The sequence below is a fragment of the Arachis ipaensis genome, chromosome B3 (genome assembly GCF_059453495.1).
Source record: "Arachis ipaensis isolate K30076 ecotype BB chromosome B3, ASM5945349v1, whole genome shotgun sequence".
Taxonomy (NCBI): Eukaryota; Viridiplantae; Streptophyta; class Magnoliopsida; order Fabales; family Fabaceae; genus Arachis; species Arachis ipaensis.
Genome location: NC_142438.1, coordinates 141,599,017 through 141,616,094, shown reverse-complemented (window position 1 = coordinate 141,616,094; position 17,078 = coordinate 141,599,017). Strand labels below are relative to the sequence as shown.

The 17,078-nt window shown below is 33.8% G+C and overlaps 1 protein-coding gene across 4 annotated transcripts; it reads right to left on the bottom strand.

The window, feature by feature from the left end:
• Positions 1-965: 965 nt before the first annotated feature.
• On the bottom strand, positions 966-4,647 carry LOC107631742 (potassium transporter 25-like). 4 transcript variants are annotated; one of them, XM_088507890.1, is made up of 9 exons: positions 4,454-4,647; positions 4,108-4,336; positions 3,585-3,815; positions 3,426-3,482; positions 3,270-3,329; positions 2,888-3,148; positions 2,750-2,802; positions 2,544-2,661; positions 966-2,352 (listed from the first exon to the last, which is right to left on the bottom strand). In XM_088507890.1, the coding sequence occupies exons 1-9, from the start codon at positions 4,511-4,513 to the stop codon at positions 998-1,000; spliced, it is 2,424 nt and encodes an 807-aa protein (XP_088364016.1). In that variant the 5' UTR covers positions 4,514-4,647; the 3' UTR covers positions 966-997. The 4 variants fall into 4 exon arrangements, with proteins under 4 accessions (XP_088364016.1, XP_088364018.1, XP_088364019.1 ...); XM_088507892.1 differs by having other exon boundaries at positions 3,270-3,326; positions 4,454-4,646; XM_088507893.1 differs by having other exon boundaries at positions 966-2,328; positions 4,454-4,644.
• Positions 4,648-17,078: the final 12,431 nt, after the last annotated feature.

Sequence of the window (17,078 nt, the reverse complement as noted above, 5' to 3'; positions counted from 1 at the left end):
TGTCGGAAAATAATTTTATTTTATTCAAAAAGAATTTATTTTTATTTAAAATTTAATTTTATAATTGAAATATAATCATAAATTAAATTAGTCTTTTTATCGATTAAATATTAATATATCACTTTAAATGTCATGTAGTATAAAAACATGATAAATTAATTATACGTGTCAATTGAGAAAAAAAATCAAAATAATCTTGTAATATTAAGTCATAATGGTAGTGATAAAGGTGTGAAGCGACTGTTTCGTCATGTAACGCACTGAAAAATTATAAAAGGAGGATAATATGAATTAGGATAGGAAAAGTATAGGTAACAGACAGATACACTTAAAATCAAAAGATATTTATTGGTGTAAGTATTAAATGTCTTTGCAAATTATCTTCTCGACCTAATTTTTTATGTTTTTTATTGTTGATAGTATTCTCTAATTTGATCGATTAAAGATTAATTCGTTGCGAATCTGAATTTTATTTAAAGATATATTGTTAGTCAATAAATTATCTCTTATTGGTCTGAACAAACTCTCCATATAGGACAGAATTCTTGATGTTATTTAAAAGAAAACTCTCCATCAGTCAAATATATACGTGCATAACCTTTAGCCGGGTCGTGACATTAACAAAAAGTTATGTATAAAAACGACTGTTTCTATAAAGATATCTTGGCGGAAGCAAGTAACCATCCCTTTCATGCATATTACAGTTGCAGAGGAGAAGAGTGTTAGGGAGCTAATAGATTTTGTGATTTGCAACCATTAATTAATTATTAATAATATTTTTAATAGTGTAAGATTTTATCTAATAGTAGAAAATTACTCATTTTTTTTTGTTGGTCCTTAGACTTTCTCGTTGCAGGGATAAGAGGTCCTTGTTTGCTGCGTATATATAACATATATCTATCCTCTCCTCCGTAAAGGCAGCTGCTCGCGCGCTCCTCCTAGCTAGAATAACTAATAAATTAAAATAGCGAAAACCAGTGTAAGGTTGATCTGTGTGCTATATCGTACATACCATACCAACTTCTACAAGAGCAGCATGAGGGATTTTGAGAGCTACGGGAGGCTCTCGACAGTTTTTCTCACTAAAACGATAGACCATGATTAAGAATCTCTTGAGAAAGTTTGAGCCGTCACGCACCACTAGGTGCGATTGGCCCAAGAAATAGGCACTACCGCTCTCCCTGGCATCAATTAGGTCCAAAAGTTCCTTCCTCACACATGGCTGCATTATTTTAGGACTATTAACAGGCAGCATGAACCGAACCTTCTTTCGCTTCTTCTTGCTTGTACCCTCCGTGTCAGGAACTGGACTGATCTGAGATTCATTGTTCACCGCTGGACCCTCATATGCATCCAGAGGAACTAGAGCATTGTTATGTCCATGCGTTGTTGAAGAATTCCCTACAACAATCATTCTTTCATTTGTGGCGGTGGCAGCATCCACGGATTCAATATCTCTCTCCTCAATGGAAATGAATTCCCCTATGGAACGAATGATGTGCTCCTCAAAGTCGCCAGTATCCCTGATGTGATCGCAGTATCCATATCTGACGATGCAGCGGTAAATCTTGTAATCTTTTGGGCCAATCCGACCTATGAGATACCTTTCGCCTTCGGAGACATAAGGCACCGGCATAGACTTGAAGGATACCATGATCAGGACTTGATGGAAGGCGGGAAGATTAGTAATGAAGTGTGAGAAGAAAGCCGGGATTCCTGCTACAATGTCGGTGTAGATAAAGCCAATCCCAGGCACCCTGGCGATCCCGAGGCCCGGACTCACATCTACGAGCCATTCTGTTGAGACCTTGTTTTGCATATCAAACTCATACTTCTTGACAGTTCCATAGTGCCACGAGAGCATGATTGTCATTGTCATTGTCAAAAGAACAAGCAGATACCAGGCTCCCTTGTGAATCTGTAGCAGACAAGCAGAGAGATACACCGCCTCAACAAAACCAAAGCATAGCAGAAAGCACGCGGATACGCTCAAGTTCTTCTCCCAACACAATGAGATGATAAGTGACATGAGACTAGTTGTTACAAGCATTCCGCAAATTATAGCCAAACCTGCTGCATAGCCAATCTTCACCATGTCTCTGAAACTAATTGTGACCGTGAGACTGAGAATCATCAGTAGCCAGTTGACATCAGGAATGTAAATCTGGCCGTGTATTGTTTTTGATGTGTGAATCACTTTCACTCTGGGAAAGCAGTTTAATGCCAAGCACTGTTTGATGATGGAGAAACTCGCTGTTATGGTTGCCTGGCTTCCTACTGCTGAAGCAAGTGGGGATAATATTATGAACACATGTTTGCAATAATGACCTGCCAAGGGATCACCACACCAAACTATATATATCACTTCACCCAAGTACTGAAGTTTCAAAAACAGATCAAAATACATATAGTGAAAAGTCAGGTGCAATTAACACAAGTTGATAGTTTGTTAGATGACAATAAATCATTTAACCACTTTTACTATCAACTTCGTATAAAGTTAACTGCACCTGAATTTCTACCATACATTCCATCCAACTTACGTGGTATTGATTGACTAAAATGGTTGAAATCTCTAGCACCTAAATTCCGGGAGATATATGCAGCCTGACCGGCATAGCATAAAACAAGAATCGGGTAGATCAAGCATATAAATGTAATCTACAACAGAGTAGACGCATAATTAATGCACAATTTGATAAGAATTAACTTTAAATTACAATGCACAAATTAGAATTATGTAGTATACTTTAATTGATTTCTTGGAGAAATGGCCTAGGTCTGCAAACATTGCCTCTGATCCTGCAAAACAGTAAAACATCGTGCGTATCATATTAAACGATATCCGAAACAAACCCTAATTGATGAGAATAAACAAATAACATACCTCCCACGCATAAAATGATGCTTCCTAACAATTTCCATCTGTGATAATTGAAATTTCTGATAAATTTGAAGACGTATACCGGGGATATTTTATAAATGATTTTGACATCCCAATGGAAAATATCATAAATTCCCACCACTCCAATAAACAAGAGCCAAGCAGAAATAATTGGAGCAAACATGAAGCCAATTTTACGCGTCCCACAGTTCTGCAACATGAACAAGCCAACCAATATAACACACGCAGCGGGAACAGTTACATCTGCAATATGTAATGTTCATTAGATAAACAACACATTAATTGACATTCATTGATCAAGTTAGTTGTAAACTCAAACTGGTGCTGTAACTTCTTTCTCAAGCAAGGTACAAACTGTACTTACATCTGCGTAAGGCATTAGACACTGTGTCTGACTCGCGAGCACGGCGTGACGATGGATCTGCTTATTATTTATTTACAATTAACTGATAAGCCAATCAAAAAGCACAGAGAAAATTAAAATTCTGCTAGCATCATTGAGTAAATTAAATGGCCTTACACATGTCTGCTATTATATCAGATAAGGATCTCTGAACGCCAGTTGAAGCTGAAAACACTGGTGGTAAACAGCCAGAAAAATACATAATAATGTAAGTTGAAGAAGAAGAACGTAACTAATCACACAAGAAAGAAATAAATGTTAGAAGATTGTATATACCTGAAAGAGCTGGAGTGAGCACTGCATCCCCAATGGCCATACAGGAACCAAAGAGGGCTAAGAACAACAGTAAATAGTGACAGATCTTGCTTTTCTCAATGACCCTTCTTGCTCTGATCTTTGAAGGAGTTCTCCCCTCACAATTCATAATCTGATTGGCACTTCTATCACTAGGGAGCAGGCAAACTTTTGCATTTCTACACAACAGCGAGTACAACGCAAACGTACCACCTTGGCATAATCACATAACATCCAAGTCAGTCCTTCAAAATCTGATGAATTGAATTGAGGGAAGAGGAATGCTAGGGGGCCAGCAATTTTGGTATTTTGTAACCATCAATTGGCCATCAATAATGTTTTTAATAGTGTGAGATTACATCTAAATATCTAATGATGGAAAATCACTCACTTTTGATTTGATGGTTAAGTGCTGGCCAGAAAATACAAAAGTTGCTGCCCCTAGACTTTTCCTTGAAGGGATTAATTAATGGCGGTTATAAATTTAAAGATACTTATTACTTACCCTCTCCTTTATCATCAGCCTTGAGCACTATAGAGGCATACTTAAGCAAAGAAATGATTGTCAAAGTCCAGAAAATGAAGGAGAAGAGTTCATAAACGACCTCCTCCGATGCAAGAGCTCCCGCATCCATTGTACCGAACACATATAACGGTGCAGTGCTAAGTTGACCATAAACTACTCCAACAATTTGAAACGACAGGAGGATCTCTTGCTTCCATGTTTTCTTCTTCTGAAAAATCAATTGAAAACTGTGAAAGGACTCAATAGACACAGCAATACATGATGAAGATCAGATCTTAGCCAGGTTTAATTTCATATAAACTCAATCATGAATCAAGAAATATACCTGAACCTTCTCACGGAAGATTTCATCATCAGGACACAGTGGAGGAGGAAGATCCATCATAAGTGCAGGATAAGCAGAAGATAAGCTTGGAAGGAAATTGGAAGTGGGTGTTTGTGTGGAAGTAAAGGTGAGTAATGAGAAGAAAGTTAATATGAATTGGCAACTAATAATAATAATAATGATAATAATGGCGATAAAGACAATGGCTCATTCATAGTATCAGACGGAACACACTAAGAGGATCCCCTCTCTAGAGTCTAGACCTTGTCACCCGGAGAAAACAACATATAGTGATTGATTGCAAATTGAAAGGTTCATTGATAGTGATACAAATGGTGAGATTGACTTCCAGAGCGTTTGTCACTGTGTCAGTCCTATTTTCATTCTTTCTGTCTGTCCATCATTCATTCATGAAATTGGAAAATGACACTTTGTTGACATTCTATAAACTGACTTGGTTTTCATTTTTCAGTCACGGATATATAGATATGGCGAACAAAATCAATAACAAGTGCACATGCATGTTGAAGGGCTGCACAGCGTGATCTATGAACCATGCATCTGGATTCTCAGACAATCACAGCACCTTGTAACAGCTCCTTCAATTTATTCTAGTTTGATTCGATCTTTTCAAGTGAGAGAAAAGTATTTTAAAATATTAAAATGGCCAGTAATAGATTTGAGAATAAAAATAAGTTTAAATAAACTATGTGTAAATAAAACCAGGTATTTTATTCTATACAAAGTTATTAGAAGTAGCAGATTGGGTGATTTTCTGCTGCTCTATATATATAGTTCAACCATGTGGAGGCGACAGAAAATATAGATAGACAATTAATGGGAACATGCAATGTGCTGGTTTCTGCCTAAAAGGATATCGAACGGCACAAGCCAATAGATACTAAAAATAAAGTCACATGATCTGATATTTGTAAGGAGAATAAATTGGTCTTGTATATATGTGGTCATGCATGTTCAAATCGGATTTGAAAAGATTAACTACTATAAATCTATAATCATACAAGACGAAAATTGATAATTGATAATTGATAATAGGACAGTAGGTGTTGTGGATGAATGATAATTGATATCATGACAGTGCAGAGAAGATAAATAACGAAGGTTCTCCTATGGGGGAAAGTGCAACTTATATCCAATAATCGCTCTGTATTTGTCTGAAGTCTGAACTCTGAAGTGTATGTATGTGCCTATAGATCAATGAAATTGAAAAGCAAGCTTTCCAAATTCCAACCAGGTACACCATTGCATTCAGTAAGAACAGCTAATAAGTATTTGCCGAAACCGTGAGCTTCTGTCTATTGTGGTTGAGCAAGAAGAAACCTCTCTTGCTGTAACTTTTTTTTTTTCCATGGTTCCTGTTGGATAAAGATTCGAATTTAAATTTTATTTAAAAATGTGTTATTGATCAATCAATTATTAAATACATAAAATGAGATTTAAATTCTGAATAATTACTTAATAGACTAGTTATTTTATTATTAAACCAATTCAAATTAGTTCCTTTTTATTTAGTACAAAATATAATTACTGGAATTTTTTTTAATAATTTCACTTTGTTACTACTAAAAGATTTTGTGCCTTTAATGGGCTGAAAATTTATATATGAAAAGTTTTAGGTGTAATAACCAAAAATAGAATTTTTGGATAAAACACAAAAATATAGAGAGAAATTTTTCGTATTTTGTGAAAGCTTTTTTTTAATCTTTTTCAATCTATGAGAAAAGATTTTTTTTTTTTTTATCGCAGTCAGTCAGCAAGAAGTTTTTTATATTACTGTTTTAGCTTTTTACATTCTACAAGAAATATTGAAATAGTTTCAATTTTTCAGTATTGAAATGTCAAATACGTGGCTACCATTTAACCTTTCTGCAATCCGCGAAAAACAGGATTTTTAGGTTGCAGCAAGTTTTACCAGACCCGTATCTTTCGTGCAACCTTTTTGCAATTCGCAACGAGTAAAGATTCAATGTTGTCATTGTTCATTTTCATAAAGTACAAGGTGTTTTTTGTTTTAAAAAATTACACTTCCATCGTCAATTTTTTTATTTTAAAATAATACAATTTTTTTATTAAAAAATTTATTAAATAATAACCAAAATTAATTTAGTAAAATTTTATTTGTAATTTATAAAAATTTTAAATTTTTATAAAATTTTTTTTATAATATAATATAATTACCAATTATAATTATTATTGTCATTCTCTTTTTTATTCTCATTATTATCACTTTTATCTCTATTATTTTTATTGTGTAATTATATTTTATTATTATCGTTATCTCATCTACTGATCTACTTTCATCATCACCAATACAAATATCATCAGTAATAATATTATATATTTTTATTTTTAATATTGGATTAACAATAGTGTTTGTCTGAATTGTGAATTGCTGTAGTATTTTTTTAAAATGTGGGATGATTTAATTTAGGGAATAGAAATCGGACCGTTCAATTTTTAAAAGGTTCAAAAATTGGACCGTCCGATTTTTGTCTAAAAATCGGATCCTTCGATTTGTGTTTAAAAATTAAAAAAATTTGAAGTACACAAATCGGACGAGTACACAAATCGGATGTACCTCCCATAATTTTAAAAAATACCATTTAAATTGGTGATCTAACATTTAAGTAGGGGTAAAAATAGATTGAGCAGAGTTGACATTCAATTTAGATAAATTTAGCTCAGGTTGTAAATATATGCTCAAAGCCTAAGTATTTTGTTTTTTATAGGTATTTTTTTAGGTTCAAATTTGGCCTATTTATAAGTCCAACAAACTCATGAACTTATCTGAAAAGCTTGTTTTATGAAGTTGAAAATTAGGAAAGGGCTTAACTAACATGTGCCTTAATAGTTACTAATTCCGAAAGTTATTATATAAAAATAGGGAATGGATCCTCTCAAGTGGAGAAAAAATTGGACGGTGTCAATTGTTTAATCTCATCCTTTATTGATCTCTCTCTTTTATTTATTTTTTGTCTCATTTATAAAATTAATAGTGAGAGATCACACTTAATTCCCTCGAGTGTTAAAAAAATTGAGAGGATCCATTTCCTATAAAAATGTGTAAATTTTAATATCAATGTGCATTTATTAAAATAAAACATTTAAAATTTTCTACTGGTAGTAAACCTTGTGCCCTTAGACTGTATTTAGAAGAGAGAATGAGACTGAAAAAAAATTGAGACTAAATTAAGTCTTTATATTATATTTAGTATAAAGCATATATGTCTGAGTTATGTCTCAATATTTTATTTGATTCAAAATAAATATAAAGACTAAAATAAAAATAATTACGAAAATTTCCTTAATTACTAAAAAAAAAACCTCTTCAAACTCTAAATTTTCAAAATCTCTCTTCGTCTTCTTCCACGCAAGCTCAACTGCCATTTTCCATCACAACCCATCATCACCTTACAGTCACTCTCATTTCTGTCGTTCAGCTATCTCCGGTGCAACCAATCTCTCCTTTTTTTTCTTCTCTTTCTCTTTTTTTCACCCTTTCGTACCCTTCTATCTCCCTTTCTTTTAGCCACTCCATTTTCACCGAACTCACCACCCTATATTACTGTAAATGTCACCATTTTCACCATGAATGTTGCCATGGTCATGGTTGCCACCACTCTAACCATTAGTGCTATCAGAAGCACCCTTGAATCACTCTGCCGCTCTCGCCATTCTCCTTACAATTTTAAACTTAATAATGAGCTTAAAAGCTCGCGCTACAGAGGAGTTGGTCGAAAAAAAAATTTCGTCTTCGGGCCTTCAAAAACAAAAGCTGAGCCAACCACTGATACGGAAAAAAGTTTTAATTCCGCATAACTATCAGTAAGTATATCGGGTCGTATCAAGTAATAAAACTCACAAGAGTGAGGTCGATCCTACGAGGATTAAAGGATTAAGCAATCAATAGTTAGTTGATTATTCTAGTTAGACGGTTCATATTGTGATGATGAGCAAACAGGAAATGTAAATGGTATAAAAGTAAAAGAAAGCAATAAAGTGCAAGGAAAGTAATTGGCATGAATGTAAAGTACAATAAAGTAAAGTGCTGGAAAGTAAATTGCAAGGAATGGAAAGTACAAGAAAGTAAAGTGCAAGAAAGTAAATGACGGAAAGGTAAAATACTAGAAGAAAAAACAAAAAGAAAGCATTGGGATCAACAGATATTGCATTCTCAGGATCAACAATTCTCATCTCCTCTTCAATCATGTAATAATTGATCTCTTGGCAAATCATAAGTAATCAAACCCCAATCTCTTGGTGATTTGATTTTTCTTAACTTGATCAATTGCCAATCTATTGATCTAATTGGTCATGAGAAGAGATGAAGCTCAATTTCTGATTTAAACACCACACAACCCTCAAGACCTCAATTCAAAGTGGTTACATGTCACATACCGGACTAAGAATGTATTTATCAAGAGGATTATGAGAGAAGAGCCACAAACTGAATTCCATGACTCATTTCTCAAGTTCATCATGGAATTCTAATAGATCTAATCCCCCTCTCGATAGTAATTAGATCTTTGAAGCACAAAAACTCTCTCTAAAGAAGTAATGAAAGAAGAATTGAAAATGAAGAATGAAAAGAAATCAATCCATTAAATTGCAATATATCTCTCTTTTTCAATAGAAAGAGTTAGTGACTCATAACTAAATACTTACAAAGTGATAAGAAGGAAAATGGAGGAGAAGAAGAGTGTGTGGGTGAGAGTCCGAAGACCCCTCCCAGTAGTCGGCCTCCTATGTGAAAACTAAAGCCTGTTTATAAGCTATCCTAGATTACAAATTCAAATGAAATTAAAAATAAATTACAATAAAATGAAAGTTAACTATTCTAGATGATTCTTGTGGCCTTGATTCAGTAGTATTTGTGGGCTTTGCATGCTTGAAGTTTGAGTGGACCTTGAGTAACTTTAATTGAATTAACACCAAGCTCCAGGCTGGCGCTCTTGATGGTGAGCATGAGTAAGAGCGTTGAGGGAGAGCGCCGAGCCTAGCTCCAGGGGTCCTTGGCATGTATTGGGCGCTCTTCTGGGCGCTGGTTTGGCGCTTGCTAAATGAGCGCCCAAGTAAGCGCTGATGGTTGCTCTCCAGGTGCTTTTTTGCAAGGAATGCTCTGTCTTGTGCTTTTTACTTCCTTTTCTTCCACAATTTTCTACAACATAAATCAAATCAAAGAGATGAAAGTAATCTATGACTTAAGCACAAAAATACTCAATAATTAAGCATTATGAATTAGTTTTTGTCATGAAAAAGTATAGATCAACATAACATGATGCCCATGCATCACAACACCAAACTTAAACTTTGCTTGTCCTCAAGCAAATAAAGAATCCTGCAATAAATTTTGGCAATCCAAGGTGAGAAGAATAGCAATTTAATATTCATAATTGGCTAATTTCTTATACATGCAACAATCACAAAAGAAATTCAAATGATTGATGTTTCTATCTAGCTCACTTTATGAAATCTTTTCTTTATATCCCTTCCTTGAAACAAGCTTTTTCATTTTCTTCTTAGCTTAGCTTCTCGGGTGCTTTGCACCATTAGTTAAAAGCTTCGACTCTAAATGCTTTGTTTTCAAGTATTACCACTTGATACATAAGCACCACAAGCATTTAATTAGAGGACTCTTTAAGCTCATTTGTTTCTTTTCTTTACTTTCTAATCATTGATGCTCAGAGCCTTGAGCTTTGAGGGAGTGCTTTGCACTTGAGCCTAGCCTTGACTCTAAGTGTTTTGTTTTCAAGCTTTTTGCTCGATACATAAACACCACAAGTACTTGACAAATGAATTGTCATTGGTACTCAGAGCTTTCAGCTTTCTCATTTTTTCCTTTTGCTTTTACTTGATTTAATTGATTTGCTTTTCCAAAGTTTTCAAGATTTTCAAAAATTTCATAAAATATCCTAGATGAAAACTTCAATTAAACAAATTCAAATACAATTAAGCAACAAATTAATCATGCTAGCCTCCAAATACTTATAAGCTCATGCTAGCTTCTTCTTTAATTGTCTTGTTTGTTTATGGTCATGATACTTAATTACTTTGACTCACAAAATCCAAGTTGGTATTTATGATATCACAGCAATATGTTACAATTCAAAAATCAAACTATACTTATTCAAGAGGAATAACACACATGCATATAAAAAATGGAAGACAATCAAGCAATTGAATGTACAGGAAACAAATAAGAGAAAAATGAACTTTACCACCTTGTAGTTCATCTTCATTGTTGTTGTCACTTTTCTCATATTCTTCCCTTTTCCACATCAAACTTAGAATGATTGCTTGTTCTCAAGCAACAAATAAAACAGTGGTGATGAGATTTATGATGGGTCATGAATGTCTTAAGCAATGAAATGTGAGTAATGCATGTGCTTAAGCAAGCAAAATTAAGGATACAATAAAAGCACAATAAAGAAAACTGAGACAATGTGATTGCATTAATAAGTGGTGTATGCATGGTACTTTGCATGAAAGGTAAGTGGCAACACCAAACTTAGTGTGAACACTTTCATTTTAGAATGATGCAAGTGCCAAGTGAAGATTGAAAATCAAATTGTTGCATGGTAACACCAAACTTAGAATGCAATCATATGCCAAATTATTGAAAGTAAACTAAAAGAAAGAAAATGATACTAACAGTTGGGTTGCCTCCCAACAAGTGCTCTTTTAATGTCATTAGCTTGACATTTTTTTTCATGAATTTTCTTTCTCTTCTTCCAGTTGGTTAAGAGAAATGACCTCAAGGGGAAAGAGGAGCAAGTTGATGTCCCCTGTTTTGGCCTCTTCTCAGCAAGCTCTCTTTCATTGTTGGCTTGATTTGCTTTGCTTGTTGCGGTAGGGGTGGGATTGCTTTTGGTTGACCTTTTCTTCTTCATGGGTATCATCCTTCGTATCTTGGTCACAATCCTCTTTTTAGCGCTTTTGTTTATTGCCTTCACTTCTTTAATATCAAGACTTGGGTGTTGTGTGATGGTTGGAGTGTCCTCTTCATCAAGAGCTTCTTGAATTGGTGGTTCAATGAACTCACCCTCTATGCAACTTTCTGCTTCATTACAACTCCCTTGGTTGATTTTCTCCTGGAGTTGTTTTACAATTTGTCCCAATTGTACCTCAAACTTTCTCATGGATGCTTCATGGCTCATGGCAAATGCTTATTGTCTTTCTTGATTTTTGGCAAGAATTTGTGTGGTTTGAGCAAAAGTTTGTGTGAGCTGAGAAAGAGATTGTAATGCTGCCTCAATGGTGGTAAGCCTAGCTTCTTGGTGGGATCATGTGATGTATGGTTGTGCTTGCTAAGGATTATGAAATGAGTTTTGTGGGTAATGACATGAAGGATATGAATTTTGTGGTGAGGTAAAGTCAAGTGCTGAAGACTTTTGATATGGAGAACCATGAGGTGAGGTTGGGCAATCTTGCATGAATGTGCTCAAGGCACGATCAAGTGATGATGGTTTTTGATGGATAGAATGTGGAGCATTAAAATCTCTTTGGTTTTGATCTTCCCAAACACAATTTGAGTAGTTATTAAATTCATCAAAATATGGATCATTTTGTGGCTCTGGGAGATATCCCATTTGGTTTGATTGCTCATACTCTATCATTCCTTGTTGATATTTCCAGCCACCATTAGGATAATGACTTAGATCATTTTGTGGTGGTGGGCAATATCCCATGAAATTTACTTGATAAAAAGATGAAGTAAATCCCATTCTTACTTGAAAATGCTTTTTATTAAACACAATCACCGAGAAAAATTGAAATTCCTTATGTCATAAATAAGGAATTCTTAGTGAGGCAATAACACAAACACTTAAGTCGCAAGATAAAATAAAGAACGAAAGCAATTAAATGAACAAAACAAAAAGAAAAAAATGTCTAATCTAGGTAATCAACCAACCGGTAGTTTGTTAATCATAATTAATCCCCAGCAACAGCGCCAAAAACTTGATACGGAAAAAAAAAATTAAATTTCGCATAACTACCGACAAGTATATTGGGTCGTATCAAGTAATAAAACTCATAAGAGTGAGGTCGATCCCACGAGGATTAAAGGATTAAGCAATCAATAGTTAGTTGATTATTCTAGTTAGACGGTTTATATTGTGATGATGAGCAAACAGGAAATGTAAATGGCATAAAAGTAAAAGAAAGCAATAAAGTGCAAGGAAAGTAAATGACATGAATGTAAACTGCAATAAAGTAAAGTGCTTGAAAGAAAATTGCAAGGAATGGAAAGTACAAGAAAGTAAAGTGCAAGAAAGTAAATAACAAAAAGGTAAAATACTAGAAGAAAAAAAAAGAAAGCATTGGGATCAAGAGATATTGCATTCTCAGGATCAACAATTCTCATCTCCTTTTCAATCATGCAATCATTGATATTGGCAAATCATAAGTAATCAAACCCCAACTTCTTGATGATTTGATTTCTCTTAACTTGATCAATTGCCAATCTCTTGATCTAATTGGTCATGAGAAGAGATGAAGCTTAATTTATGATTTAAACACCACACAACTCTTAAGACCTCAATTCAAAGTGGTTACATGTCACATACCGGACTAAGAATGTATTGATCAAGAGAAGTATGAGAGAAGAGCCTCAAATTGAATTCCATGACTCCTTTCTCAAGTTCATCATGGAATTCTAATAGATCTAATCCCTCTCTCGATAGTAATTAGATCTTTGAAGTACAAAGACTCTCTCTAAAGAAGCAATGAAAGAAGAATGAAGATGAAGAATGAAAAGAAATCAATCCATTAAATTGCAATAGAGCTATCTTTTTCAATAGAAAGAGTTAGTGACTCATAACTAAATATTTACAAGGTGAGAAGGAAAATGAAGGAGAAGAAGAGTGTGTGGGTGAGAGTCCAAAGACCCCTCCCAGTAGTCGTCCTCCTATGTGAAAACTAGAGCCTATTTATAAGCTATCCTATATTACAAATTCAAATGAAATTCAAAACAAATTACAGTCAAATGAAAATTAACTATTCTAGATGATTCTTGTAGCCTTGATTGAGTGGTATTTGTGGGCTTTGCATACTTGAAGTTTGAGTGGACCTTGAGTAACTTTAATTGAATTAAAACCAAGCTCCAGGCTGGCGCTCTTGATGATGAGCGTGAGTAAGAGTGTTGAGGGAGAGCGCCGGGCCTAGCTCCAGGGTCCTTGGCATGTATTGGACGCTCTTCTGGTAGCTGGTTTGGCACTTGCTAAATGAGCGCCTAAGAAAGCGCTGAAGGTTGCTCTCCAAGTGCTCCTTTGCAAGGAATGCTTTGTCTTGTGCTTTTTACTTCCTTTTCTTCCACCATTTTCTACAACATAAATCAAATCAAAGAGATGAAAGTAATCTATGAATTAAGCACAAAATACTCAATAATTAAGCATTATGAATTAGTTTTGTCATGAAAAAGTATAGAACAATATAACATGATGCCCATGCATCAACCACCTAGATGCCCGATCTTGATAGAAGTCACAAAGGAAAAACCCTGTTGTTCTGTCGTGGCCACAGTTTGTTTCACTGGACTTCGTTGAGATGGATTTGGATCCAAAAGTTGGAAGCTTCGCCAAAGCCGAAGCTGTGGTGATGTTGTTTAGATACAGTGAAAGTCTGAAAGATAGAATATATGAAGCAACCGTGTAGAAAAAGAGAAGATGGCAGCTCTGCCGTGATGTAGGAGACAGTGCTACGAGAAGATGGCAGCTCCGCCATGATGTAGGAAACGGTGCTACTGGGGTCTATTTTAGCCCTCTCTCTCTCTCTCTCTCTCTCTCTCTCTCTCTCTCTCTCTCTCTCTCTCTCTCTCTCTCTCTCTCTCTCTCTCTCTCACTCACTCAATTTTTGTATCTGAAATTTTAGTATCAGTTCTCTTGCAAACAAATGTAATCTTAGAAGACATATTAGCTAAAGAGTCCAGCTACACATCGAAGTATTTTTGACAACCAAATCCAACCAAGTTGGTCCAAACTCAACAAAAATCACTTTCTCACACCAGCGTGTATACACGTGCGTTTCAATAACACAAAACATATCCTTCTTCGGCTTCATCTTCTCCTTCTCCTTCTCCATTTTCTCCTCCTCCTCCTCCTCCTTCTTTCAAATTCGCGCACGTAGGTTCTTCTTCTTTTTTGTTATCGTCATCACCATGCTAACATCTTTATTGGTTCTGTTTTTCTCTGTTGCTATCATTAAATAATTTCAGTTTATTTTGGTTCATTTGTGAATTAATTGAGGTTCACTTGATGCTGCTGATAAGTATTGACCAAATTTTTTATTTCTTAAGTAATTTCGGTTTATTTCTTAGTTCAATTGAGGTTCATTTGAATTCAAAAATAAATTGTATCTGTTGTTGTTGATGATTGAGTTTTTTTAACTGCTTGTTCAAAACTAAACTAATTTCGATTTATTTGTGTGTTAATTGAGGTTCACTTGATGCTGCTGATAAGTATTGACCAAATTTTTTATTCCTTAAGTAGTTTCAGTTCATTTCTTAGTTTATTTGAGGTTCATTTGGATCCAGAAATGAATTCGATGTGTTTGTATTAATTGAGGTTCACTTGATGCTGCTGATAAGTATTGACCAAATTTTTTAGCAAAGAAGAATGAAATTATTCATGATTACTTTATTCAATTGCATTAGATTCCACTCTATTCCATTCAATTAGTTCATATTTGAACAAACAGTAAAAAAAACTCAATCATCAACAAAAACATATCAAATTTATTTCTGGATCAAAATAATCCTCAATTAAACTAAGAAATGAACCAAAATTACTTATGGAATAAAAAATTTGGTAAATACTTATCAGCAACATCAAGTGAACCTCAATTAGCACACAAATGAATCGAAATTAGTTCAAATTTGAACAAATAGTAAAAAAGACTCAATCATTAATAAAAACACATTGAATTCATTTTTGGATCCAAATGAACCTCAACTAAATTAAGAAATGAATCGAAATTACTTAAAAAAAATTTGGTCAATACTTATCAGCAACATCAAGTAAACCTCAGTTAACACACAAATAAACTAAAATAAATTAAGAAATGACTCGAAATTATATAATGATGGTATTAGAGAAAATCAGAACTAATATAGATGTTTGCAAAATATTGATGTTATTGGTGACGACAATAACGAAAAAGAAAAAGAAAAAGAAGAAGATGCAACATTGGAGAAGGAGGAAATATCAAAGAAAGAATCTCTTCTTCCTCTGTAAAAAATTATTTTAATAATTCTTTTGAATCTAATATTTTTGGAAAAGTGCGTAAAGTCTTCTTGTGTTTACGAGCCAACGTTTTAATACAAGAAAGTCGAATTATATATTTTATTCGATACAAACTTTTTTTTGAGGACCTATTATATTAATGAGAAAGATTTTGCGAATTTAAAAGGAAAAGGAGGAGTAGAAGGAGAAGGAAATAGAGAAGGAGAAGAAGAAAGGGAAGAAAACAGAGAAAGAGAAGGAGAAGGAGAAGCATGATTTGAAAGTTGTTATAACAACTTGGTTAGACTTGGTTAAGTATTTTTTTTGGATGTAGAACTTTATTGTTAGCTAAATTTAATCTTAAAAACTTTTAATTGACATTAAATACATTATAGAATTTATAATTCATAATTTATATATTATAATTCATTTATGTAACAATCGTTGATCACAGATCATAATCACACTTGCAAATTACAATTTATAAACATAAACATTTTCTTTTTAAAATAAATTACAATCTTGATTATTTTGATCATTAATTATTTTAGTTTTGTCATTGTAATCCATCAAGAGTTCTCCGTACTCATCGCGGTACCTGAAAAGGTGAGTCCTTCTTTTTTTCGCTCTCGATTGGACCGGAGAGGAAGAAAGCTTTTTCAGAAGGCTCACCCATGGGCCTTTGGGCGCTGATTGAAGCGGGAATGCACTAAATAATGACGTGACTTTGAATTCATTTACGATACTTTCTCTAAGAGAAAAACCAACTGCGTCATCAGCATCATATTAGAGAATAATTTTAGGAGTGGAACTGTTGGCGCTAACAGAGGCACTGGAAATGGACTTGAAAACGGGTTCGGTGTAGGTTGAGAAAAAGTAGAAGGCGACAGAAAAGGAAGAGAAGAAGCAATCGCAATGGGAGAGTGAGACATTGAGAGAAGAGACAAATGATAAAAATGAGGAGAAGGACATCATAAAATAAGAGAAAAAATAAATGATGAAGATGAAGATTTAAAAGTTAGGATTTTATAATTGTATATAGACCAATTTAAATATTTTAAACAAATTTGAGATACTAATTTAAATTGAATTTATTATTTGTCTATGTCAACTTGCAGTAAACTGGCAAATTGACATTTAATTACATATATTAACAACGTAAAAATGGTGAATGACATTTAGACTAATTAAGACTTATGTTTTTAAAAGTAAAAAATATATTTAATTATTTTAAAAAATAGAAAATTTAATTGAAACGACTTGAGAATTTCAAAAATATTTGAAACATAACTTTCATATATATATATATATATATATATATATATATATATTCTTTAGAATTTCCCTGAATTTTTTCAATAACTACGAGAAACCTAATTGAAATT